The 24,721-nt window shown below is 46.8% G+C and overlaps 1 protein-coding gene and 1 pseudogene across 3 annotated transcripts in view; one reads left to right on the forward strand and one right to left on the reverse strand.

Annotated features, from left to right (window-relative positions):
- extl3 (exostosin-like glycosyltransferase 3) overlaps window positions 1-23,277 on the forward strand; it is an 87,811-nt gene extending 64,534 nt beyond the window's left edge. For all 3 annotated transcript variants that reach the window (XM_043680256.2, XM_043680281.2, XM_043680266.2), the window contains 5 exons: window positions 10,576-13,255; window positions 13,870-13,997; window positions 14,151-14,295; window positions 19,986-20,114; window positions 21,671-23,277. In XM_043680256.2, the coding sequence (XP_043536191.1) occupies window positions 11,123-13,255; window positions 13,870-13,997; window positions 14,151-14,295; window positions 19,986-20,114; window positions 21,671-21,880 (2,745 nt within the window). In that variant the 5' untranslated portion in view covers window positions 10,576-11,122 and the 3' untranslated portion in view covers window positions 21,881-23,277. The remainder of the gene's footprint in view (window positions 1-10,575; window positions 13,256-13,869; window positions 13,998-14,150; window positions 14,296-19,985; window positions 20,115-21,670) is intronic.
- On the reverse strand, window positions 14,340-19,027 carry LOC148150570 (uncharacterized; annotated as a pseudogene).
- Window positions 23,278-24,721: the final 1,444 nt, after the last annotated feature.

A 24,721-nucleotide genomic window follows, 5' to 3' on the forward strand; every position in this document is an offset into this window, starting at 1 on the left:
GGTGTTGCAAATATTTCAGCAAGGTGTCTTGCAATTTCCTCCTTTATTTCTCATGATGTTCTAGGATACCTTGGATCTGATTCTGGAGATTTATCCACCTTTACATTCTCCAAGATCTCCCAAATTTCCTCCTCTATAACGTGAACTGTTTTTAAAACATCAAAATTTATTTCTCTGCTTTCTCTAGTTTCTCTATAACTCACCTCATGTCCCTTCTGAGCTAATCTTGTTTGTGAGACTGTTTTAAAAAATTCTCAAGGTCAAGGACCAGGCTCGCAGGAAAGTAGTCTGACACAGAACAAACAGCCAAGAGGCGAGTCTGCTAGAATATAGTTTTATTCCCCGCAGTGTCCCCACAACCAGTCTCGTACTTACAACGGGTCTGGCTTATACTCACTCTACATGTTACCAAAACTGGGAGCCGTCAGTTCTCGTAGAGCGGTTGCCAACAACCCACGCTCGGCGGTTAAACGTAACCCCGGAGCAGACTCTACCGAACTGGAGACTTCTCCAGCTGATATACCCTTTTCCAGATATAAACATTCATGTGAACAGCAGAGCAAGGCTAAAAAACACATTCCATTCTGGTTACATACAGATAAGAAGATTCACACGGGAAGGTGTATAACAAGATTCACACGGGACTAAGCGACACCTTCCATTTTCGGTTAGATTCACACATGTATTGGGACACAATTTTAACCCTTTCACCACATTCCACTGCTTGGCCCAATACATGTGTTGCATAATGATTCACACATGTATTGGGACATAATTTTACACCACATTCCACTGCTTGACCCAATACATGTGTTACATTATGCCCATATGTATTCTTTCTAACAAGCGCCTACGTACACGCCAAATATACAAGCAAGTCAGGACATTACAGCATGTTAAAATCACCAGGACCGCTACCAGGATCGACAAGGGTGGGAACAGGAATGTCCCCGCAGTGGAGGACATACCACTCAATATGTCCCACCAATGATGAGCTGACTCCACGTCCACTACACGGGCAGCATGTACTACCTCCTGTCCATGTATAAAGGTAGACACCGTAACCTTGGTGACATTGGTTTGATGCTTTCGTAATATCTGCTTAAGCTCCTCGGATTGGTCCAATGCTCGCTTAAACCGATCCAGGGAAATGTTCCAGGGATTCCTCAGCACTTTCCACTGCACCTTGGTAAAGTGGCGAGCACTGCTATAAGTGGTCAACAAATAGGTGTGATTCTGCCAGTGCCACTGATAGACATTTGAGAGGCATCCCGAGAACGGTGCTGAGGGAAGCATAGGATGTGGATTATTGGTAGCCACACAGAGCGTGTGTGGCCCAATCTGCCACATCATGTCCCTTGGAGTCTCAACAGTCCATTCGCACAGGGCCGTTCCCTTAGTCAAGCAAGGGTCCCGATACCTGTCCATCAGTAGGCAAGTTTTCCCCTGATCAGTCTGTTCACAAGCGGACAGATCATAGGTAATATTGGTATCTGGGCTAAACCACTGTCCCCTTGTCTTCAGAAAATAATATCCAGAAGATGTAATCACTGGTAATACATAATATCGACAGACCGTAACAGTGTGGGTTACATTCATGGTAACAAAGTATCCGTTACACATAGTTGCGTTACACCATGTTCGGTCTGGATGGGTTATCATCCACAATTTCTCAGATACATTCCATAGTCCCCTCCACGCCTGTACATTGGGGGATGTTACCACACGCAAAAAGCGTTCTTTCTGTATTTGAGCATGCAACATTTGAATATGACAGGCAGTCCAATTTAACTGAGCCGTAATGTTCTCAAACAGTTCCTGAGTGGCGCCCCAGACATCCAGTTCCCATTGCAGAGATTGTATCATTATTTCAGCTGTCTCTCCTTGAGTCATCATTACGGATGGCATCCACCTTCCAATAGTATGTAGTCCTTGTGAGGTGGCCTGTCCCGTGTTAGATAATTTAGTACGGGTTACCTCAGAGTCAATGGCATTCGAGATACCCATAACAGTTCCTGCGCCTCCCAGCAGGGTGTCGTACCACGCTCGTCGCCGCCTCTTGGTATGACACTCGGGTATGAGGGGCAACTGTACCCGCCAATGAACATCAGTGTGCAGTACCGCCCGGGCCATCTGTTGACAAGTTGACATAATAGGGGCCAACTGTGTTCGATGCGACCGCACGCCCCCCGTGGCACCCCTCTTCGGTGCTGGCCCGCCCCGCGTGGGGTTTAATAACGCCTCAGACGGGGCGTTCGTCGAGGGCAGTACCATTATTAACCACATGAATCGATGACGATTCCGAATATCGGTGGCATTGCGCAGCCACAGATCTTCCCCCCGAGCTGTGACGCTCCAATGAGTCCCCGTTGTCCCGCATGTCTGGGTGCGTCGGTCCCACAAACACGTCTTGACTTGGGCATTTACCACCAGGGTGCAATTAGGCGGTATGAACGATATGTCATATTTTTCCCCATCCCGGCGCATGTAGCACTGTGCACACGTGTACAATTGACAGTCGCTGGTGAGAGTCAGAACAACGCACTGCTGACCGGGTTCACATGTAAAGTCGTCCTGCGTCCGTCGCTGGCTACTGGCCTCCCACCGCACCTCATGGCGGGCGACCGGTACCAGCGTCCAGGCCGTGATACCGATGCCCTGGAGTGGCCATCCGATCGCGAACATCGCCAATAGGAGTCGCAATCCCCATGACCACCCCATGTTCAAGGCGGAGGGTCAGCCTGCGGGTGCATAGCAATTACAACATTATTTAGGTCTCACGTAAGTAGCACTGGTTCGCCGGGACGTTTGCCCAGGTCGGGTCTCCGGGGTACATAATGGTGACCAGACTGTCCTTCCCCTGTGCTATGATTTCGGCCGGCCTGGGGGGGCCGGTCGTCTGGCGCACCCATACCTTGGCCCCCTTAGTGTCAGTAGACCCAAATCCCCCCGTCCCACGCTCAGTAACCGTAACGGGAGCTCCCATCTCTTCCACCGTTGTAAGGTTACATGGCTTAATGACCAATTGCGCTATTCTGTCCCCCTTCTGTATCACGTAAGGTTCAGCGGTGATGTTGACCAGGATCACCCCCAACTCCCCTTGGTAGTCTGCGTCAATTACGCCTGCCATCACATCAATCCCCTTTAGTGACAGTCCCGACCGCGGGAGGATATGCCCATAGGTTCCAGGGGGACAAATCAACCCTAACCCGGTCTTAATCACCGTAGGTTTCTGTTGGATCAAAGTCTGGGCAGTTAGTGCTCGTAGGTCCAGTCCAGCCGAAGCCGGCGTGGCCCTTACGGGAATATCAGCTTCCTCAGCGAACTTCCACATTTTAATAGGCTGAGTCTTTGGGGTATCACATACTTGTATCATCCTATTCAAGGGTGTTACCCCATTTCCTAATGGGCGGTTATTAATTTGTTTCACCACCCGAATTAGTTGCTTCCTCCAACCCGTTAAGTCATTGCAACCTCCTGCTTTTCGTAGTGAGGACTTCAGAAGCCCATTCATTCGTTCTATAAGTCCCGCAGCTTGTGGGTGATAGGGTACATGATAAACCCATTCCACGTGGTTATCGTGACACCACTGCTTTACCGCCCTTCCTGTGAAATGGGAGCCATTGTCACTCTGGACCTGTATGGGCAATCCATAAAATTGTTCAATCAAATCTAAACATCGCAAGGTAGCCTGTTGATTGTTGTGACGACAGGGATGGGCTACCAAAACCCCAGACATAGTGTCCACAGCTGTACATATGTGGTTACATCCTTGTGAGGAGGGTAAGGGACCCACAAAGTCCATTTGCCAGCTCTGTCCCGGACCATCCCCCCGATGGATATGTCCCATCATGTGTTGGGGCACTCCCTGCCGCTGATGTTGACACTGCTCACACTGGTTTACTGCAGTCTTAACATCATCTACCATAAGATCTATTCCTCAGTCTCGAGCCCAGTGCAAGGTTCCTTGCACTCCCCAGTGCCCAGCCTTAAGGTGTGCCCATCTAGCTAGGTCCACTGAGGTGCCCCTTTGCACCATCATGGTTCGGACGATACCATCCACATATCGCTTATGTAGAGCTTCCACATCATTTCGAGAGGTATGGGCATCTACGTGGGTGATGTATATGACCAGGTATTGAGCTTTCTCCCATATATCCTCCCATAACTGTTTACCCCACACTTCCCTATTCTGGATCATCCACTGATTGGCCTGCCAAGTTGGCATCCATTGTGTCATGCCGTTAACCACTGACCACGAGTCAGAGAACAAACAAACTCCCATGACCCCTGCTTGCATGACTACCATATGCACTGCCTTTAATTCTGCCCACTGACTACTTTTTCCCTCCCCTAATTCTTCTAGGGTAGTGCCTTGTTTTGGGTTAAAGGCGGCAGCTTTCCATCTACGCTGTCCCGCTTTCCATTGGGCTGACCCATCTACGAACCAAGCCGTGGCTTGTTCATCCGGGGTCAGTTCATCATACCGTTTTCCCATCTTAACGGGTGATTCCTTGTATTCAATCACCTCAAACCGCTTTTCCCCTTCCTCAGGGGCCTCCGCCACTTGCTCATGTAGGACTGACACTCCTTTCTGTCCAGTCCGCACTCTCTCCGACACATACCATTTCCATTTAATGATGCTGCTCTCTTGGGCAGTTCCTATTCGGTGGGTAGTGGGGTCACTAAGTACCCACGGAAGAATAGGGATAGCTGTTCTCATGATCACTTCATGTCCAATGGTCAGGGCTTCGGTTTCCACCAAGCCCCAGTAGCATGCTAATAACTGTTTCTCAAAGGGGGTATACCGTTCCCCTGCCGGGGGTAATTTTCGGGACCAAAATCCCAGTGGCTTACGGGTCCTTTCCTGTTTTTGCCATAAGCTCCAATTGGCATAATCCCCCTGTGCTGAGACTTGCAGTTCTACAGGTCCTGACTGTATCTTTCCCAAGGATACAGCTTGCTGTATCGCTTGCTTGGCCATTTCAAATGCAGTTTGATGGACCTCCGTCCATTCGAACGCTGCCTTTTTCCTCGTAACTCGATACAAAGGTTTTAAAATTTGTCCTAAATGGGGAATATGCTGTCTCCAGAATCCGAATAACCCAATAAATTGCTGCACGTCCTTCTGGGTGTGAGGGACGGCAAAGACCTGAATCTTATTTTTAGCTTTCGCAGTGATTTCCCTTTCCCCCTTGTTCCACACGATTCCTAAGAATTTTACCGTTTGTGAGGGACCCTGGATTTTGGCTGGGTTGATCTCCCACCCATATCCTCGCATATGTTGAACCAGTTGGTCCAGCAATTCCTGAACCTGCTTCTGACTTGTCCCCTGTATCATCATATCGTCAATATAGTGCGAGATCATCACTTCGTCAGGCACTTTAAAGGCAGCCAAGTGTTCTGCAACTATCCGGTGGCAGATAGTAGGGCTATGCAGATATCCTTGGGGCAGTCGTGTGAACGTGAATTGTCTACCCTCCCAAGTGAATGCGAACTGTTCCTGCCTATCTTCGGGAATAGGAATTGTGAAGAAGGCATTAGCCAAATCAATTACTCCGTACCACACCCCTGGATGATGTTGGATTCGTCCTATAATAGTGACGGCATCCGGGACCGCTGCCGTCAAGGCCGGAGTGTGACGGTTTAGTTTCCGATAATCTACCGTCATCCGCCATGACCCATCGGCTTTATGTACGGGCCATAAGGGGTTATTCCACACCGTGGTGCATGTCCTAAGCACTCCCGCTTCCAAATAATCCTTAATTGTGGCGGATATTTCTTTATGTCAGCCGGGAATCCTATACTGTCTAAGACTTATTACGCGATTGGCGATCGGGATGGGGAAGGGGTCCATCTTAACCTTTCCCACTAACACCGTCCTACAGCGCAAAGCCATTTTCGTGATTCCAAATTCAAACTTCCCCTGTTGGAGGTGAAGTGTTAAACCGGCCAGAATGTCCATTCCCAGGATCCATTCTCTAACCGGTGTAATGATAATTGAATAAGTTTTAATGGGCATTGTACCTATCTTTAGGGGCAATTGTACTGTTCTTCCTTCAATCAGATTACCTCCCAGCCCAACCAGCGTGACTGGGGTTCCTTTAAACTTATGGGGCGTCCCATAGATTAAGGTGGCCTCCGCCCCTGTGTCCACTAGAGCCATAACGGTTTGGACGGATTTGCGCCAATAGATAGTCAATGATACATGAGGTCGAATGTCGTCTGCTGACCATTGGCTCGTTCGTGGGCAAACCCTTGGGGCTTGGCCCGATTCCTATTGTTCCTCCCATTCATCTTCCCCAGACAGCACTGGGTAAAGACGTTTGCCTCGCCCTTCTTTGTTCTTGCCTTTCTTACTAGGTTTCCGGCCACGCCTATCCACTTTATAACACTCTCGGAGGGGAGGCCGTACCTCCTCCTCCTCCTCGTCCTCCGAGGATTCCCACCGCTGGGAAGTGGAAGTTCTACCCCTTCGAGGCTCATTAACAACCGGACCCCGTGTCTGACATTTTTGTGTTAGTAATTCCACTAGGTCTTCCATAGTGGGTCGGGACTCCGTCTCTACCCGGGACACCTTCAGTCCCTTTCGTCTGCATAAGTCTTTTAATTCCGGTGTAGGTAGGCCATCAATCTCCGATGCTGGGACCTGCGCCCGTATCAAAGCTTGCCACAAAGCACGCCATGAGGGGCCTTGGTTACTTCCTTGATTAGGGTTTACTTTTCCCCCTGCTCGAGCCTCAGGGCGACGCCCCTCCGTGCCCCCCTGAGAAGCACGGGTTGTGGGTCCCCAATCCCCCAAACCACCCATCTCCCTCATCATACTACGGGCATCTCCTAGGGTTTCTCCCCGTCCACTCAACATTATGGTTAATAACAGTGGTTTATAATGGGGGGGGGCAGTCTTCACTAGATGGTCTCTAGTCTGTCTACTAACATTTGTGTTATCTACCTCGTCCAGCACTCCCAGCAACAGGGCATCCCGCACACACAAACGGGTTAGCCTCTGAACCCCTTCCTTAATCGTTGTCCAAGTTCCTTCCAAGGGGGGCCAATCGGACGGGAAGGGATACTGTTCGGCCACTGCCCTGGCATACATCCCAAATAGGGTCCCCATACTGCGATCTATTACCATATCCTTGGCTTGGTTGCGGTACCCCAGGTCTATGGCAGCATCCTTTGCTAATCCACCAAACTTGGGAGCATCCTGATAGTCTACCTGCACTTGTTGCCCCCCTTCCTCGAGGAGCCGAATTAGCCATAGCTCTAACGGCTCCCCAGGATTACGTCGGGTTTTCTGGGTGATAAACAGCACCTCATCGGTAGTGAAGTCTTCCGTTAATTCAGAGAATTCTGCGGGAGGCTGAGCCCGCGGTAATTCATGCATAATTGCCTCCCCTTGTTCATTCCGTATAGGGTTTCCTTTCTCATCTAACATTACCTCCCGTTGCACTGGGAGACGTCTCTGAACCTGCTTTCTCCTAACCACTGGTTTAGCTTGGAGTACGGGTGGGTCCTCTTCGTACTGATCATCTAAATCTCCCCAAATGTTCCCATCCCAATGATCGATATCCCACCGATCCCCGTTATTTAACTGGGCTACAAACGCCCGTACTTGTACCGGGTCCGGGGTTCGAGGGACCTTCCTTTTCTCTTTCCGTTTCTTAGCAGACAAATACATAATAGTTCGTCCTGCTAGTTCAGTTAATGCTGTCAATTCAGCTTTTAACTTCATAATTTCCTGCCTCAACATAGAGGCATCTCCCGAACTGAGTCCCTGCTCATGTTTCAGGAGGGCTAATTCTGCTTCAGCTTTTTGGCGCTTGTCTGACTGTTGTCTACAAGCCGCCGCACAGGCCCACATCCTCCGCTGTACCCCAGGCAATGGGTTCTTCGGCAGGACTGGGATCCTCTCAAGGGTGGACAGCAGCGACCCTGGGGTTCCTACGCCCTCGGCCTCCCAGTCCTCCGGTCGCCCCCCACCATTTCTCAAACAAACTGCCACGCCATGCCACGGCCCATGCCATCCCGGGACGGTCAGGACCTCCACAGTTTGTTCCTCTGGTTTCTTAGCCTTTTTCCAAAACATTGTTCTGTATCAAAATCTTTCCTCAATTGCGATTGATCCTGCCGGCTACGCCAAAATGTTTTAAAAAATTCTCAAGGTCAAGGACCAGGCTCGCAGGAAAGTAGTCTGACACAGAACAAACAGCCAAGAGGCGAGTCTGCTAGAATATAGTTTTATTCCCCGCAGTGTCCCCACAACCAGTCTCGTACTTACAACGGGTCTGGCTTATACTCACTCTACATGTTACCAAAACTGGGAGCCGTCAGTTCTCGTAGAGCGGTTGCCAACAACCCACGCTCGGCGGTTAAACGTAACCCCGGAGCAGACTCTACCGAACTGGAGACTTCTCCAGCTGATATACCCTTTTCCAGATATAAACATTCATGTGAACAGCAGAGCAAGGCTAAAAAACACATTCCATTCTGGTTACATACAGATAAGAAGATTCACACGGGAAGGTGTATAACAAGATTCACACGGGACTAAGCGACACCTTCCATTTTCGGTTAGATTCACACATGTATTGGGACACAATTTTAACCCTTTCACCACAGAGACATACCTCTTGCTTCATCAATCCTATTCTCACTGAGCCAGAAACCCTGCCTATCCCTGAATTATTTCAAACCCTGTAACTTTCCAATAAATGAAAGCTCCTTTAATTAAGGTGTTCGATGCATCTCTGATTGAAATTACTCCAATAGTTGCTGTGCCTTCTGTTACTGAGAGCTCCTAAGTGCTCCAATTTCTTCGTCTCACTCTCTGTCCACCTTTAAGAATGTCTTTTTAAAAAAAAAACTGATCAGGTTTATGGTTGTTTGCCCTCAAATTTTCATTAGATGTTGGAGCAGAAGTAGGCCATTTGGCCCATTGAGCCTACTCTATCGCCCAGTGAGAATTTCTGATCTGATAATCCTCAACTCGACTTTCTTGCCTTATCCCCATAACCCTTGATTCCTCACTGATTAAAAATCTCTGTCTCAGCTATGAATGTACTTGATGATACAGCATTGACAGCCCTTTGCGGTAATCAATTCCACAGAAACACTACCCTCTCAGGGGGAAGAAAACCCTCTTCATCTCTGTCTCTAACTGGCTACCTTAAACTCTGATATTATTCTCTCTGGTTCTAGACTATCCCACAAGGGGGAACAACCTCTCTGCATCTACCCTGTCAAGGTCCCTCAGGATCTTACTCATTTCAATAAGGCCTCCTTGCATTCTTCAATACTCCAGTGAATACCAAGCCGAAACTACTCAACCTCTCATCTTCAGAAAATCACTCCATACCCAGGATCTTCTGAGTAAACCTTATCTAGGTTGCCTTCATTGTCAGATAAGTGACCTGAAACTGTTAACAATATTTTATACTCCGTTCCCTTTTAAAATTAGGGCCAGCACTCCATTTACCTTCTCTGTTACCTGCTAAACTTCTGTGCCAGCTTTTTGTGATTGATGTATGAGGACTGCCAAATCTCTGTGCTGCAGCTTTCTGCAATCTTTCCACACTTAAATAACCTCACTCCTCTATTCCTGCCAAAGTGCATAACCTCACATTTTCTCACACTATATTCCATCTGCCCACATTCCCATTTTCCCTACTCACTTAACCTGCTTCTATCCCTTTTTAAACTGTGCACAGTCAAAATAGACAATACCTGGACATCCCAGTATGCATCATCAACTGAATGTCTATAACTTCTATTTAATTAATTCTGTGCTGCTTTAATTTTAGACTAATAACAATGTGAACCCACATAGGGTGTTCAACAGAGTAAGTTTTGACACACACATGAGATAACAGAGGTTTGGTCAAAGAGAGATTTTAAGGAGCACATTAAGGGGGTACCCGTGTGTTTTATAATTCTAATGAAGCTAATCCTAAAGGAGGTAAGAAAGGGGGATGGGGAGGTTTAGGGAGGGAATTGGGCTTTAGGGCCTTGGCAACTGAAGGCATCGGATTGCAGTGATGGTGCAAGGAAATTTGGGACTGACCAGCATGATTAGATTCCCTACAGTATGGAAACAGACCCTTCGGCCCAACAAGTCCACACCGACCCTCCGAAGAGTAACCCAAACAGACCCATTCTCCTACATTTACTAAAGCACCTGACACTATGGGCAATTTAACATAGCCAATTCACCTAACTTACACATCTTTTGGATTGTGGGAGGAAACGGGAGCACCTGAAGGAAACCCATGCAGATACGGGGAGAATGTGCAAACTCCAGACAGACAGTCGCCCGAGTTGGGAATCGAACCCGGGTCCCTGGCGATGTGAGGCTGCGGTGCTAACCACTGAGCTACCGTGCCGCCACAGTGTAAAGGATGGGGCTGGTAAAGGTGTGGGGTGGGGAGTGGGCAAGTCATTGAGGAATTTAAATGTACAGGTGGATGAGGACTACAGTTCAGAAACTCACAGCCCTAGTGTTTTAAAACAAATGAGATGCTTCTGTTCTTAGTGATTTTATATGAAACTGCTAACCTCAATCCTCTTGCACTGCAGGTGGTGATGTTGCCTTTGGATGTTGAAGTCATGTGAGAAGAGAGGGCGGGAGAAGACCAGCTTACCTGTCACCACCTGTTCGTTGCTGTGGCTGTGGTTCATGAATATCGTATGAAGGTGAATGGTATATTGACGACTGCCGGTTCAGGATGCTGACGGCCACTGTTAACAGGCATTTGCTGTGGTTGGCTGAGAACTCTCATCATCATGGCAGTGGTACCTGCAGTGGGTACAGTAAGCTGAAGGCATATGCTAAATGATTCTGTTTGCTCAGCAACCTCAAGAGGAGAGAGACGCATTCTCAAATTTTGTGGAAGGAAAGCGCGAGAAAATGAAATTTCCATTCTATTGGTGTTGAGTTGTGAATAGCTTATGGGAAACATCTAAAGCAAAATACACAGTGAGCCTTGGGGCAGTGAATGAGATTAAATTTCCTCGTCATGGCTTCTGATCAAACGTGATTGTTTGTGAGAGGGTTTATTCCCCTCTCCCACTTTTTTTTTTAAATTTATAAACTTGTTTCCCCCAACTCCAGCCAGTTTATATCATGCTCCGGAACGGAGTTGTTGGGAATGTAGGCCAGCCATGCATGCTACGATGGTCCAATCGCATCCGATTGACCTGGCTCAGTTTCACCCTCTTCATCATACTGGTGTTCTTCCCGCTGATTGCCCATTACTACCTGACCACCATTGACAACCTCGATGACTCGGGCCCTCGAATTTTCGAGCCACGCTCAGGCAACGCCCTGTGTGAGGTTAAGCACGTGCAAGATCTGTGTCGCATTCGGGAATCAGTCAGTGAGGAGCTGCTGCAGCTGGAGGCCAAGCGGCAGGAGCTCAACAGCGAAATTGCCAAACTCAACTTGAAGATTGAATCCTGCAAGAAGAGCATTGAGAATGCCAAGCAGGACCTGCTGCAGCTCAAAAATGTCATCAGCCAAACTGAGCACTCCTACAAGGAACTGGTGGCACAGAACCAGCCAAAGCTCTCGCTGCCAATTCGCTTGTTGCCAGAGAAAGATGAGACCAACTTTCCATTGCCAAAGTCCCCCAACAGTTGCCGCTTGCACTCTTGCTTCGATTACTCCCGGTGTCCACTTACATCTGGATTTCCTGTTTACATCTACCCCCTGGATCAATACCAATTCAGTGCTTTAATTGATCCATTAATCAAACAGGCATTCCTGGAAACTGCTCGAACTAACATCTACGTTACAAACAATCCTCATATTGCCTGTGTCTATGTGGTTTTGATTGGGGAGCTACAGGGCTCTACAGTACTGAAATCCATTGATCTTGAAAAACAGTTGCACTCCCTCTCTTATTGGCGGTCAGATGGGCACAATCATCTCCTCATCAACCTTTCCAGGAGGTCCCAGACACAGAATTTGCTTTACAATGTTAGCACAGGCAGGGCCATGGTGGCCCAGTCTACATTCTACGATATGCAATATCGTCCTGGCTTCGATCTTATCCCCTCCCCATTCATTCACGCCATGTCCGAACCTAACTTCCTGGAGATACCTCCCCAGGTTCCTGTCAAAAGGAAGTATCTCTTCAGCTTCCAGGGCGAGAAGATTGAGTCACTCATGTCCAGCTTGCAGGAAGCCCGTTCCTTCGAGGAGGAGATTGAGGGAAATGCTCCAGCCGATTACGATGATAGGATCATTGCTACCTTGAAGGCTGTCCAGGACAGTAAGTTGGACTTGGTTCTTGTGGAGTTCACTTGCAAAAACCAACCTCGGCCTGCCTTGCCTACAGAATGGGCACTTTGTGGAGACAGGGCAGACAGGTTAGAATTGCTGAAACTGTCCACTTTTGTATTAATTATAACACCAGGGAATAGCCATCTCATTGCTTCCACTGGCTGTTCTATGAGGCTTTTTGAAGCATTGGAAGTTGGAGCCATCCCAGTAATCCTTGGGGAACACGTGCAGTTGCCGTATCAAGACACGATACATTGGAGTGAGGCAGCTCTAGTGGTGCCAAAGCCTCGCATAACGGAAGTTCACTTCCTCCTGAGGAGTATTTCTGATAGCGATCTCCTCAACATGAGACATCAAGGTCGTTTCCTATGGGAGACTTACTTTTCCACCTCCGATAACGTGCTGAGTGCTATCCTGTCCACTGTGCGAACCCGAATACAAATTCCTGCTGCTCCCATTCCAGAAGAGCCCTCCAAGGAGATCCCTCACAAAACAGGAAAAACTGCAGGCACTGATCCCAACATGGCGGACACTGGAGACCTAGACTTAGGACCCGTTGAGACTGAGCCACCGTACGCCTCACCAAAGTACCTGCGGAACTTCACGGTGACTGTTCGAGACACTTACAGAGCTTGGAACACTGCCCCGGGACCTTTCCATCTTTTTCCACATACCCCGCTGGACCCCACGTTACCCTCAGAAGCCAAGTTCCTTGGGTCTGGGACTGGATTTCGGCCTATAGGCGCAGGAGCTGGGGGCTCTGGGAAAGAGTTCCAAGCTGCGCTGGGTGGGAATGTTCCTCGGGAACAGTTTACAGTCGTAATGTTAACCTATGAACGAGAAGAAGTCCTGATGAACTCTTTGGAGAGACTGAATGGCCTCCCCTACTTGAATAAAGTTGTTGTAGTGTGGAATTCTCCTAAACCACCATCTGAGGACCTTATATGGCCTGATATTGGAGTGCCCATTGTGGTAAGGATGTTTCCTTTACTCTGGTTTACATCTGTGTTTCAGTTTAATACTTTTGTGCATAGAATGTTAAAACATGACAAAAGACCGAGCTTCCCAGGTCCAGGAGGAGTCCTTTTGGAATTGTGCAGATAAATCATCTATTGACTTGAGTTAGTACAGGTTTGATAATCGACCACATTCCAGGATTGATTGATCATATTTGACTAGATGTTTTCCCATTGGTAACCCTCCATTTAAATCATCAGCTGTCTCTGCCTGAGACAGTTTTGGTAGCCCAGAGGTATGAAAGTTGAAGTGTTCTGATAAGACCAGGTCTGAATTTTGTGCATTACCTTGGAGAGTAAAAGTACTTTAGAGAGACAAGGTATACTTTTTTGATATATCAGCTGGAAAGTAAAAAAAGGGCAATATCAAGATAATGAAAAGATTCATTCTAATGCTCCAAGTTTGCAGAGTGAGGCCTTGTATGTCAATCTTGGTTAATTAAACTTGCTGGTTGAGATCCTTATGGTTCAAATTGTTTGATCAGGTGAGTTGCTCTGATGCTAATCATTCAGTTGGGTGGTGATTCCTGGACTAGAGTATGCCAGTAAAATCAGTATTATCCTTTTTAGGTTGTTCGTACAGAGAAGAATAGCTTAAATAATCGTTTCTTACCCTGGGATACTATTGAAACGGAGGCAATTCTTTCAATTGATGATGATGCCCACCTTCGCCATGATGAAATTATGTTTGGCTTTCGGTGAGTACATGACAGTTTACAGTCGTCTGGTTAGTGAACATGCAGAACAAGAAGAAAGCTGAATAGGTTTGTTCACTCTGTTCTGAATGAATGACTTGCGCTGGCTTTCTCTACTTCCTCATTGGCCCTGAGATTGTTATACTTTCTCCACAGGGTTTGGCGAGAGGCCAGAGATCGGATTGTGGGTTTTCCTGGCAGGTACCATGCTTGGGACATGACCCACCAGTCCTGGCTCTACAACTCCAATTATTCCTGTGAACTATCCATGGTGCTGACTGGCGCTGCCTTCTTTCACAAGGTTTGTGCATGTTCTGTCGAGATTGTTAATTGTAATTTAATCGTTTATGATTGTGAACAGGTGGCAGCTAGGAACTGGGGATTTGCTTGTGGCCCTTTAAAAAGAAACAGACTGAAAATGTGACTATAAACTGAAGTGCTGAGTGTTTGGAATGAGTAACTTTAAACCTATTCCAGGTACGCTATCTTCAATCTGGCACCTCCAGGAATGGAGCCATGCCAGATTTTGGAATGTACCAGATTTTGAAATACCTGTTACTTAACGTGCAAGCACACAATAGATTCCTGGTCTGTGTTTCACTTGTACATGCTCTGTGAAAAGTCCAATCCATTACTCTGTGAGTGAGCTGAATCATGAAAAGTGCAGTCTAGAATAGTTGTAGAATGTAAACAATGAATACAAATGGACAAGGCAAATTATGTAAATGCTATAAATTTTGAGCTGTACCAAAAGAGAAAAATATGCAGTTTTTAAAACCATTGATTTCTAAACAGCCTAATTTGAGGTATTGTTCCTTGAAAGGGTTCAGAAAAGATTTACAAGGATGTTGCCAGAGCTGGACGATTTGAGCTATATGGAGAGGTTGAATAGGCTAGGGCTGTTTTCCCTGGAGCGTTGGAGGCTGAGGGGTGACCTTGTAGAGGTTTATAAAATCATGAGGGGCATGGATAGGATAAATAGACAAAGTCTTTTCCCTGGGGTGGGTGAGGGGAAAGAGAGTCCAGAACTAGAGGGCATAGGTTTCAGGTGAGAGGGGAAAGATATAAAAGAGACCTAAGGGGCAGCTTTTTCCACAGAGGGTGGTACATGTATGGAATGAGCTGCCAGAGGATGTGGTGGAGGCTAGTACAATTGCAACATTTAAAAGGCATCTGGATGGGTATGTGAATAGGAAGAGTTTGGAGGGATATGGGCCGGGTGCTGGCAGGTGGGACTAAATTGAGTTGGAATATCTGGTCAGCATGGACGGGTTGGACCAAATGATCTGTTTCCATGCTGTACATCTGTATGACTCTAATTGGCATGTGGAAAGATAAAGCAAGAATGCAGTTCCAGTGGCTAGTTATAGGAGGAAATTAGGGGAGGGTAGACTGTAGAGGTTTAATGTTCACCCATTTTATTCCCTGATCCTCATGACAATGACTGTGGAGAATGGATTCACAGCCACTGCTAGTCTTCCACAGGAACAAAAACAGAAATTGCTGGAAAGATTCAGCAGGTGTGGAGAGAAAGCAGAGTTAATGTTTTGAGTCCAGTGTCCCTTCTTCAGAACTTATTTGTAACTAAGAGAGGGTTGATATATATTCGGAAGATTGGGTAAATGATGGGTGGAGATGTAGCCCAGAGAGAGAGAGAGAGAGAGAGAGACAAAACAGCAATTGTGCAAATGTTCAGTGTCATTCACAACTGCTGATGACACATTCCTTCACTTTATTGATGATCAAAGTAGACTGATGGGGCAGTGATTGGCCGGGTTGGGTTTATTCTGCTTCTTGAGTAAAGAATATACCTGGGCAACATTTCCATATTGATAGATTGATGCCAGTGTTTTAACTACTCCAACAGCTTGGCTAGGGGAGACAAGTTCTGGAGCACAAGTCTCCAGTATGTTGTCAGGGCCCATAGCCTTTGTAGTGCCTCCAATCATTCTCTTGATATCATATGGAGTGAATTAAATCTGCTGAAGACTGTATCTGTGGTGCTGGGGTCTACCTGGGGTGGCCGAGATAGATCGTACACTTGGCACTTTTGATTGAAGATTGCTGTAAATGCTTCAGTCTAATCTTTTGCACTGATGTGTCGGTCTCTTCCATCAATGAGGATAGGGATATTTGTGGAACCATCTCCTCTAGTGACTCATTTAATTTCTACCACTATTCATGACTGGATGTGGTAGGACTACCTAGCTTAAATCTGATCTGTTGGTTGTGGGATGGCTTAGCTCTGTCTAAGACTTGCTGCTTATGCTGTTTGGAGAAAGTGAGGACTGCAGATGCTGGAGATCAGAGCTGAAAAATGTGTTGCTGGAAAAGCACAGGTCAGGCAGCATCCAAGGAGCAGGAGAATCGACGTTTTGGGAATAAGCCCTTCAGGAATGAGGAAAGTGTGTCCAGCAGGCTAAGATAAAAGGTAGGGAGGAGGGACTTGGGGGAGGGGTGTTGGGAATGCGACAGGTGGAAGGAGGTTAAGATGAGGGTGATAGGCCGGAGAGGGGGTGGGTGTAGAGAGGTCGGGAAGAAATCAAGAAGGCGATGCTGAGTCTGAGGGTTGGGGCTGAGATAAGGTGGGGGAGGGGAAATGAGGAAGCTGGAGAAATCTGCATTCATCCCTTGTGGTTGGAGGGTTCCTAGGTGGAAGATGAGGCGCTCTTCCTCCAGGCGTTGTGTTGCCATGGTCTGGCGATGGAGAAGGCCAAGGACCTGCATGTCCTTGGTGGAGTGGGAGGGGAGTTAGTGTTCAGCCATGGGGCGGTTGGGTTGGTTGGTACGGGTGTCCCAGAGGTGTTCTCTGAAACGTTCCGCAAGTAGGCGGCCTGTCTCCCCAATGTAGAGGAGGCCACATCGGGTGCAGCAGATGCAGTAAATGATGTGTGTGGAGGTGCAGGTGAATTTGTGACAGATATGGAAGGATCCCTTGGGGCCTTGGAGGGAAGTGAGGGGGGAGGTGTGGGCGCAAGTTTTGCATTTCTTGCGGTTGCAGGGGAAGGTGCTGGGAGTGGAGGTTGGGTTGGTGGAGGGTGTGGACCTGACGAGGGAGTCACGGAGGGAGTGGTCTTTCCAGAATGCTGATAGGGGAGGGGAGGGAAATATATCCTTGGTGGTGGGGTCTGTTTGGAGGTGTTGGAAATGACGAAGGATGATACGATGTATCTGGAGGTTGGTGGGATGGTAGGGGAGGACCAGTGGGGTTCTGTCCTGGTGGTGATTGGAGGGGCGGGGTTCAAGGGCGGAGGAGCGGGAAGTGGAGGAGATGCAGTGGAGAGCATCGTCAACCATGTCTGAGGGGAAATTGCGGTCTTTGAAGAAGGAGTCCATCTGGGTTGTTCGGTATTGGAATTGGTCCTACTGGGAGCAGATGCGGCGGAGGCGAAGGAATTGGGAATATGGGATGGCGTTTTTACAGGGGGCAGGGTGGGAGGAGGTGTAATCTAGGTAGCTGTGGGAGTCGGTCGGTTTATAGTGAATGTCCGTGTTGAGTTGGTCGCCCGAGATAGAAATGGAGAGGTCTAGGAAGGGGAGGGAGGAGTCTGAGACGGTCCAGGTAAATTTGAGGTCGGGGTGGAAGTTGTTCGTAAAGTGGATGAACTGTTCAACCTCCTCGTGGGAGCACGAGTTAGCGTCGATACAGTCATCAATGTAGCGGAGGAAAAGGTGGGGAGTGGTGCCAGTGTAGCTACGGAAGATGGACTGTTCCACATATCCGACGAAGAGGCAGGCATAGCTGGAGCCCATGCGGATGCCCATGGCTACTCCTTTTGGTTTGGAGGAAGTGGGAGGATTGGAAAGAGAAGTTGTTCAGAGTGAGGACCAGTTCAGTCAGTCGAAGGAGGGTGTCAGTGGAAGGGTACTGGTTGGGTCGGCGGGAAAGGAAGAAGCGGAGGGCTTTGAGGCCTTCGTGATGGGGGATGGAGGTGTATAGGGACTGGATGTCCATGGTGTAGATAAGGCGTTGGGGACCGGGGAAACGAAAATCATGGAGGAGGTGGAGGGCATGGGTGGTGTCCTGAAAATAGGTGTGGAGTTCTTGGACTAAGGGGGACAGGACTGTGTTGAGGTATGCAGCGATGAGTTCGGTGGGGCAGGAGCAGGCTGAGACAATGGGTCGGCCGGGGCAGTCAGGTTTGTGGATTTTTGCCAGGAGATAGAAACGGGCGATGCGGGGTTATGGGACGATGAAGTTGGAGTCGGTGGATGGGAGAGCCCCTGAGGTGATGAGGTTATAGATGGACTGGGAGATGATGGTTTGGTGGTGGGAGGTGGGGTCATGGTCAAGGGGGCAGTAGGAGGAGGTGTCCGCGAGCTGGCGTTTAGCCTCAGCAACGTAAAGATCGGTGCGCCAAGCTACCACCGTGCCTCCCTTGTCTGCTGGTTTGATAGTGAGGTTGGGGTTGGAGTGGAGGGCTGTACGTTGCGAGGGTGAGAGGTTGGAGTGGGTAAGAGGGGTGGACAGGTCGAGGCGGTTAATATCGCGGCAGCAGTTGGCTATGAAGAGATCGAGGGCGGCTAAAAGGCCAGCACGGGGTGTCCAGGTGGATGGGGTGGATTGGAGGTGGGAGAAGGGGTTGTCAGAAGGTGGGCAAGAATCCTGGCTGAAGAAGTAAGCGCGGAGGCGAAGAAGGCGGAAGAATTGTTCGATGTCTCGCCGCGTGTTGAACTCGTTAATCCGGGAGCATAGGGGGATGAAGGTGAGGCCTCTGCTGAGGACTGATCTTTCATCCTCAGAGAGGGGGAGGTCTGGAGGGATGGTGAAAATACGGCAGGGCTGGGAGCTAGGACCTGGCGTGGGGGCGAGATCGGTACACGGGCGGAGATGCATGCGGCGTGGTCGTTGTGCAGGTGAGTGACGTCACTGGGGGCGGAAGTGGATGCGGCAACGGCAACTCTGGGGGCGGAAGTGGCTGCGGCGATGGCAGAAACTGTGTTGTTCCCAGTGGCTGTGGACCCCGTGGAGGCCGTGAATCTGTCAGCGATGGTCTTCCCGGCGATCGTGGAGGCGGTTGTCTGTTTGGCATGCAAGCAGTCCTGACTGGTAGTTTCGCCAGGTTGACACCTCACTTTTAGATATGCCTGGTGCTGCTTCTGACATGTCCTCCTGCATTCTCCATGAAACTAGGGTTGATCCCCTGGCTTGGTGGCAGTGGTTAAGTAGGAGATATGCCATGCCTTGATGTTGCAGATTGTATTGGAGTGCAATTCTGCTATGTTGATGGACAAAGCACCTCATGGATGCCCAGTCTTGAGTTGTTAGATCTGTTTGAAGTCTGTCCCATTTAGCATAATGATACTACCACTCATGAGGGACGGTATTCTCAGTCTGAAGTGGACTGTGCGGTGGTTACTCTTACCAATACTGTGTTACCAGCACCACACTCATATAGACTCTGCAGTCCTCACTTTTGCCTAGTTGATTTTAACCTTACTGCGAATCCTCTTGTAAGATGCCTACCTTGAAGAAGTTCTCCTCCTCTCTCCACAAGAATCTCAGTGAGTCTCTCTCTCTCTCTCTCTCTCTCTCTCACTGCAGCCCCCAGGTCATCTCCTCTGCCCTGAAGCTCTTCAACCATGACTCTTTGCTACCTTCTCCCACCCTCCTCTCTGACTTATCACCTTCATCCCCACCCCCATTCACCTATTGTACTCTTTGCAACCTTCTCCCCAGCCCCATCCCCCTCCCATTTATCTATCTACCCTGGAGTGTCCCTGCCTTCATTCCTGATGAAGGGCCTTTGTCCGAAACATCAATTTTCCTGCTCCTCGGATGCTGCTTGACCTGCTGTGCTTTTCCAGCACCACTCTAATCTAGACCCTGATTTCTAGCATCTGCAGTCCTCACTTTTTTGCCTCGTTACACCTGCATCCTACAGATTGGTGAAAATGAGGTCAAAATGTTTTTTCCCTCTTGTTGGTTTTCAAACCACCTGCCACAGATTTTTATGCATCCTCCCTGAAGGTTTTATTCTTGTCTTCCAGTACTATGCGTACCTCTACTCCTATATCATGCCACAGGCCATTCGCGACATGGTGGATGAATATATTAATTGTGAAGATATTGCCATGAACTTCCTTGTCTCCCACATCACCAGGAAACCACCGATTAAGGTTAGTGAAACCAAGATTGATATGTCTATTTGTTAGAGTCATCAAGACTGTCAATGAGATGGACATAAATAAAATACTTCAGTAATGTCTGTTATAATTGAACAATATTTTAATTTGTTTCACGATGAACGAATGCTCAGAGCAAGAAATTTTACTAAACATTTGAATATATGCAGGTGCTGTATGAGTGTGCACACAATGGGAATGTAGTTAGGTGCTTTATGATGGGAGTTCTGAATTGACTGAAGGACGATTGGTTTACAGTTATGATGATATGGTGTACATTTTCTTTTCATGTACTTCCAAATTTCACTGCAAAGGACGTAAACCAGGCTGACACTTTACAATGCCAGTACGGAGTGTTCCTGTGCTGATGGAGTGGTCGACTTTTGAATAAAATGATCTCACCCCTCTCAGGTGGATGTAAAGGGTCCCAGGGACCACTCAAAGAAGTATAGTGGGAGTGCTGCTTGGCATCCTAGGATTAATATTTACCCTTCAACCAACTTCACAGGAATATAATTGGTCCGTTACTGTATACAAATTCAGTTACATTTCTGATGTGAAAAATGGCTGTTTCAAAAGCAATTCATTGATTGAAAAGTACTTTGATTTACACATCAATGTTATTTCTGTCCCTTACTCAGCTTACCAGGTGTTATTGTATTACTTCAGTGATTTTATAACAAGCCTCCTATTTTGTATTTTCCATAAACCAGAGTTTGTTCAAAACTTCTGTCTATATCCTAACACGTACTGAGCCCTATTCATCCATCACCCCTATGTTCACTGATCTGTATAGGTTGTCAATCCAGTGGTGCCTTAATTTTAAATTTTAAGTATTTCTGTGTTCAAATTCCTCCATGGCCTAACCTCATCCTATCTCTGTGCTCCTCCATCTCTATACCATCTTGAGATACCTGCATCTGTCCAATTCTCCCTCTTGAGTATCCTTAACTTTAATCACTCCATCATTGGCATCCATGCTTTCAGCTGCTAAGCTTTGAAATTCCCTCCATAAGCTATTTGTTTCCTTTGTCTTTCTTAAAACTGTGTCTTTTCTTAGTAGCAAAAGCAGAGTTTTCAATCATTTTTATTTTCCCCTTGTCTCATTGAGAGTTGAGGCCTTTAACCTAGGGATTTTTAAGCTGTGGTTGCAAACGTGCTCTCAACCATTGTATCAATGGACACTGGAATAGATGCTTCGGTGGGATAGTGTTGGGATCAGCTTCAACATCCTCGTCCTGTACATGTGTAATTGTTTTCTTGTCTGGGTCAACCACATGGTTGAATGAAATGAGTTCTGAGGCTAATTGATGCTTCTCAGAGAACTTGTAAAATATAGAACACTGCAACCACACTATATCCTTCTGCACAGTCTCAAATATTCCCCAGTGCTCTCGCAAGTTTTCTTTCCCCTGTCCACTCATAACCTGCCTCCACCCACCCTATTATTACTGGGGTCATGCTCATTTCCAAGCCTTGAGATGAGGTCACAATGGGGGTGAAGTTTGGGAAAGACTGCTCTAACCTTCTCCACATTCTCCATCCACCAGGTCACATCACGCTGGACTTTCCGCTGCCCAGGATGTCCCCAGGCTCTGTCGCATGATGACTCCCACTTCCATGAAAGACATAAATGCATCAACTTCTTTGTGAAGGTCTACGGGTACATGCCGCTGCTCTACACCCAGTTCCGTGTGGACTCCGTCCTCTTCAAAACACGGCTGCCACACGACAAGACCAAGTGTTTCAAATTTATCTGAGGGACTTTCTGAACTCCACTTTGAGGGGGAAGGGACACCAACAGTCATTCCATACCATTAAAGATCCATTTTACCATGAGCACCTAACGGGAAAGAAGTTAGACATTACTTCAAAGAAAAATCATCAAATTCTCTTGCTGCATTTTACTGTTAACTAGTAATCGTAGGGTTGGTTTGATTCTAAATAATCTTCATTGTGAAAGACTGAAGAGAGGATAATGAGCAAAGATTTGCCTTTTGGAAAGTGTAACATGATTCCAAATCCCAGAAAGATGTATAGAGATTTTTTTTTGAGGTGGGGGAGTGAATGTGGATCATGGACAGAGATTGGTGGAGATTTCCGGTTGGCTCAGAAATATTTCAACTTCATCACCCTCAACTCAGAACTCTCCTGTTCTTAGTGCACCTTTCTCTCTGGAGTTTTTTGTTCTGTTTAACACGTGGGACAGCCTTCATTAGGAATAGACTGAGGTACCTTGAGGAGAGAAGGAGATGTATAAATTGTACTGTCATTTCCATCACTTCCTCCCCCAACTTTACTGCCCTCCTCCTTTCCACCCCCATCCCTGTCCTTGGGATATCAGTCAATCGTAGGCATAGCCCATATCCTCACTGGTATAATGGTTGTGACAGTTCACTGCCACACAGACATAACACTGTTTCTTCTTAAAGTATTAAAAATTGGGTTTTATTTACAACATTGTTTTTAGTATTTTTGCCATTTTGTTTACGTCTCAGGGTTCTTTTTTTGGAATTGCTCAGTTTGTATTTTGAAATTAACCTATGAAAAGTGACCAGCTGATGCTTTGAGTAGTGACTGGTGATGGTAAACGTTGGGATTCATCCAAAGGTATAGGCTGTCGGGGGTGTGCAATAGATCAATCACCATCTAATAGAATGACAGAACTTGTTGCCAAATCCCTGTTGAATTTGGGAGGTTTGGAATGACCTGTTCTTCCCTCGTCTATCAGCAAATCACCAGAGTGTTACAGATTCCCTTAATATCTGGAACAGTCAAGTCAGCAACTTGCAGAGCGGAAATGAGATATGGAGCAGATTTGATCCGATGAAACATTTGACAAAGAATGCCTCCCCAGGGCACATATTGACTTGCATTCTATGAAATCACTGCACATCCGAGCAGTGGGATTCCTGCTCTGGATATTACTTGGATATTGATCAATACAAGCCTCCTTTGGAGAAGTATGGATAGTTTTGAAACCATGCTGCCTCAAAAAATGTCAGAGCATTTTTCCTCTGTTTAGCTACTGCAAAGAACATGGAGCTCAGCTCATGCTATTGGAACCCTGTGGTGAGTTTATAACGTTGCAATCACTTCAGGATACCCAACAGCCTTGTATATATCTTAATAATAAAGGTCCTTGTATCTAGTCTAATCACATCTGAATTACTTAGATTCTGTGTACACACCAATCTCCATCCCAAAAAAATACTTAACAGATCCACTCTGGAGCTAATTGTCTTTCTGTGTTTTAAGTCCTGTTACAAAACAATTGTAATTTGCAAAAGTTGGTTATTGGAAGGTGAAATAATACTACTCATCACAATACAGGAATGTCTGTTTCTTGTGTTGGGATGCAGCAACAGATAAAGGCTCAATGATTCAGCATACTCACATCAGCAGATATCCATTGCTCAACAGGATTGTTTCCAAACCCTCAAGCCAAAGAGGATCTCTGTCTTCCTGCTCAAAGATTTTCTCTCCCCACACCTTCCCCCAAATTCTGTCAGGTCTGTTCCCCTTTTATGAACTGGCTCTGATTGTTTTGACTTTATTTTTGACTAAAACAACAGGACTTTTAAATCCCTCTGAATTCATTCCTTAAATGAGGGGCTTATGAAGAATTGTTCAACAGGATGCCCATTGGAGTTTAGAAAAATGCAAGATGACTCAGTGAAACACTTAAGATCTCAATGGCCCTTGGTAGGGTTGAAAACAAGAGCAAGTTTCCTCTTGTGGGGAGATTAGAACTAGGGGAGACAATTTGAGAATAAGTTATCTCCCTTTTAAGATGGAGATGAGGAGTCTTTTCAGTTGTTTGTATGTGAAATTCTCTTCCTCAGAAAGCAGTGGAGGCTGGGTCATTGAATTTACTGAAGATAGAATTGAGTGCTAAGAGTTATAGGGCCAGAAAGGAAAAGTGAAGTTGAGACCACAAACAGATCAGCTATGACCATATTGAATGGTGGAGTAGGCTTGAAGGCTTTCAAGCCATTTCTTTTTGTATTGTTTCAAGACTTGAGTGTTTCTTGATTTCTGTTTTTCTTTGCATTTTGGAAATTGGAAGATGTATGGGTTGCACTTTGTTCACTTTGCATCGAAGTTATTTGTGCCTTTGATAGTGAAAGCATCTGTGACCTTTGACATGTTGTGTTCAGCTTCAGGTTGAGCTGCTGAATATCCCATTAATTATAAGGTGATTTCTGTACCCTTAATGATAGCTGCTTAAATTAAAATCTTCAGAACCTTAAACTCAGCAATTGAAGCTCGTCTGAGCCAACTATTCTGCATCAGAATCAAGTTCTAGATTTATGAAATTTCAAAGGAAGATTTACATCTAACTAAATTAAAACCAGATGGCACTCTGAATATTTAATCTGCATCATAATTTATGTACTGGATGAATACATAATCAATTGAATATAGTGGAACAAAATCTGAAGTGAAATTGAGAAGGGTCAGAAAATTAAGATTGGAAAAAATCCTGCTTGCTCTGATATCACTGGTGGAAGGATGAATATAAATTGTTTAGATTTCCTACCAGAGCTTTGAATATTTTAACACGTGTACAGCCAAGAATATTTTTGACTTGTCGATGT

Source organism: Chiloscyllium plagiosum, unplaced genomic scaffold, assembly GCF_037043375.1.
Source record: "Chiloscyllium plagiosum isolate Xiang-an unplaced genomic scaffold, Cpla_swu_hap1 HiC_scaffold_3, whole genome shotgun sequence".
Lineage (NCBI taxonomy): Eukaryota > Metazoa > Chordata > Chondrichthyes > Orectolobiformes > Hemiscylliidae > Chiloscyllium > Chiloscyllium plagiosum.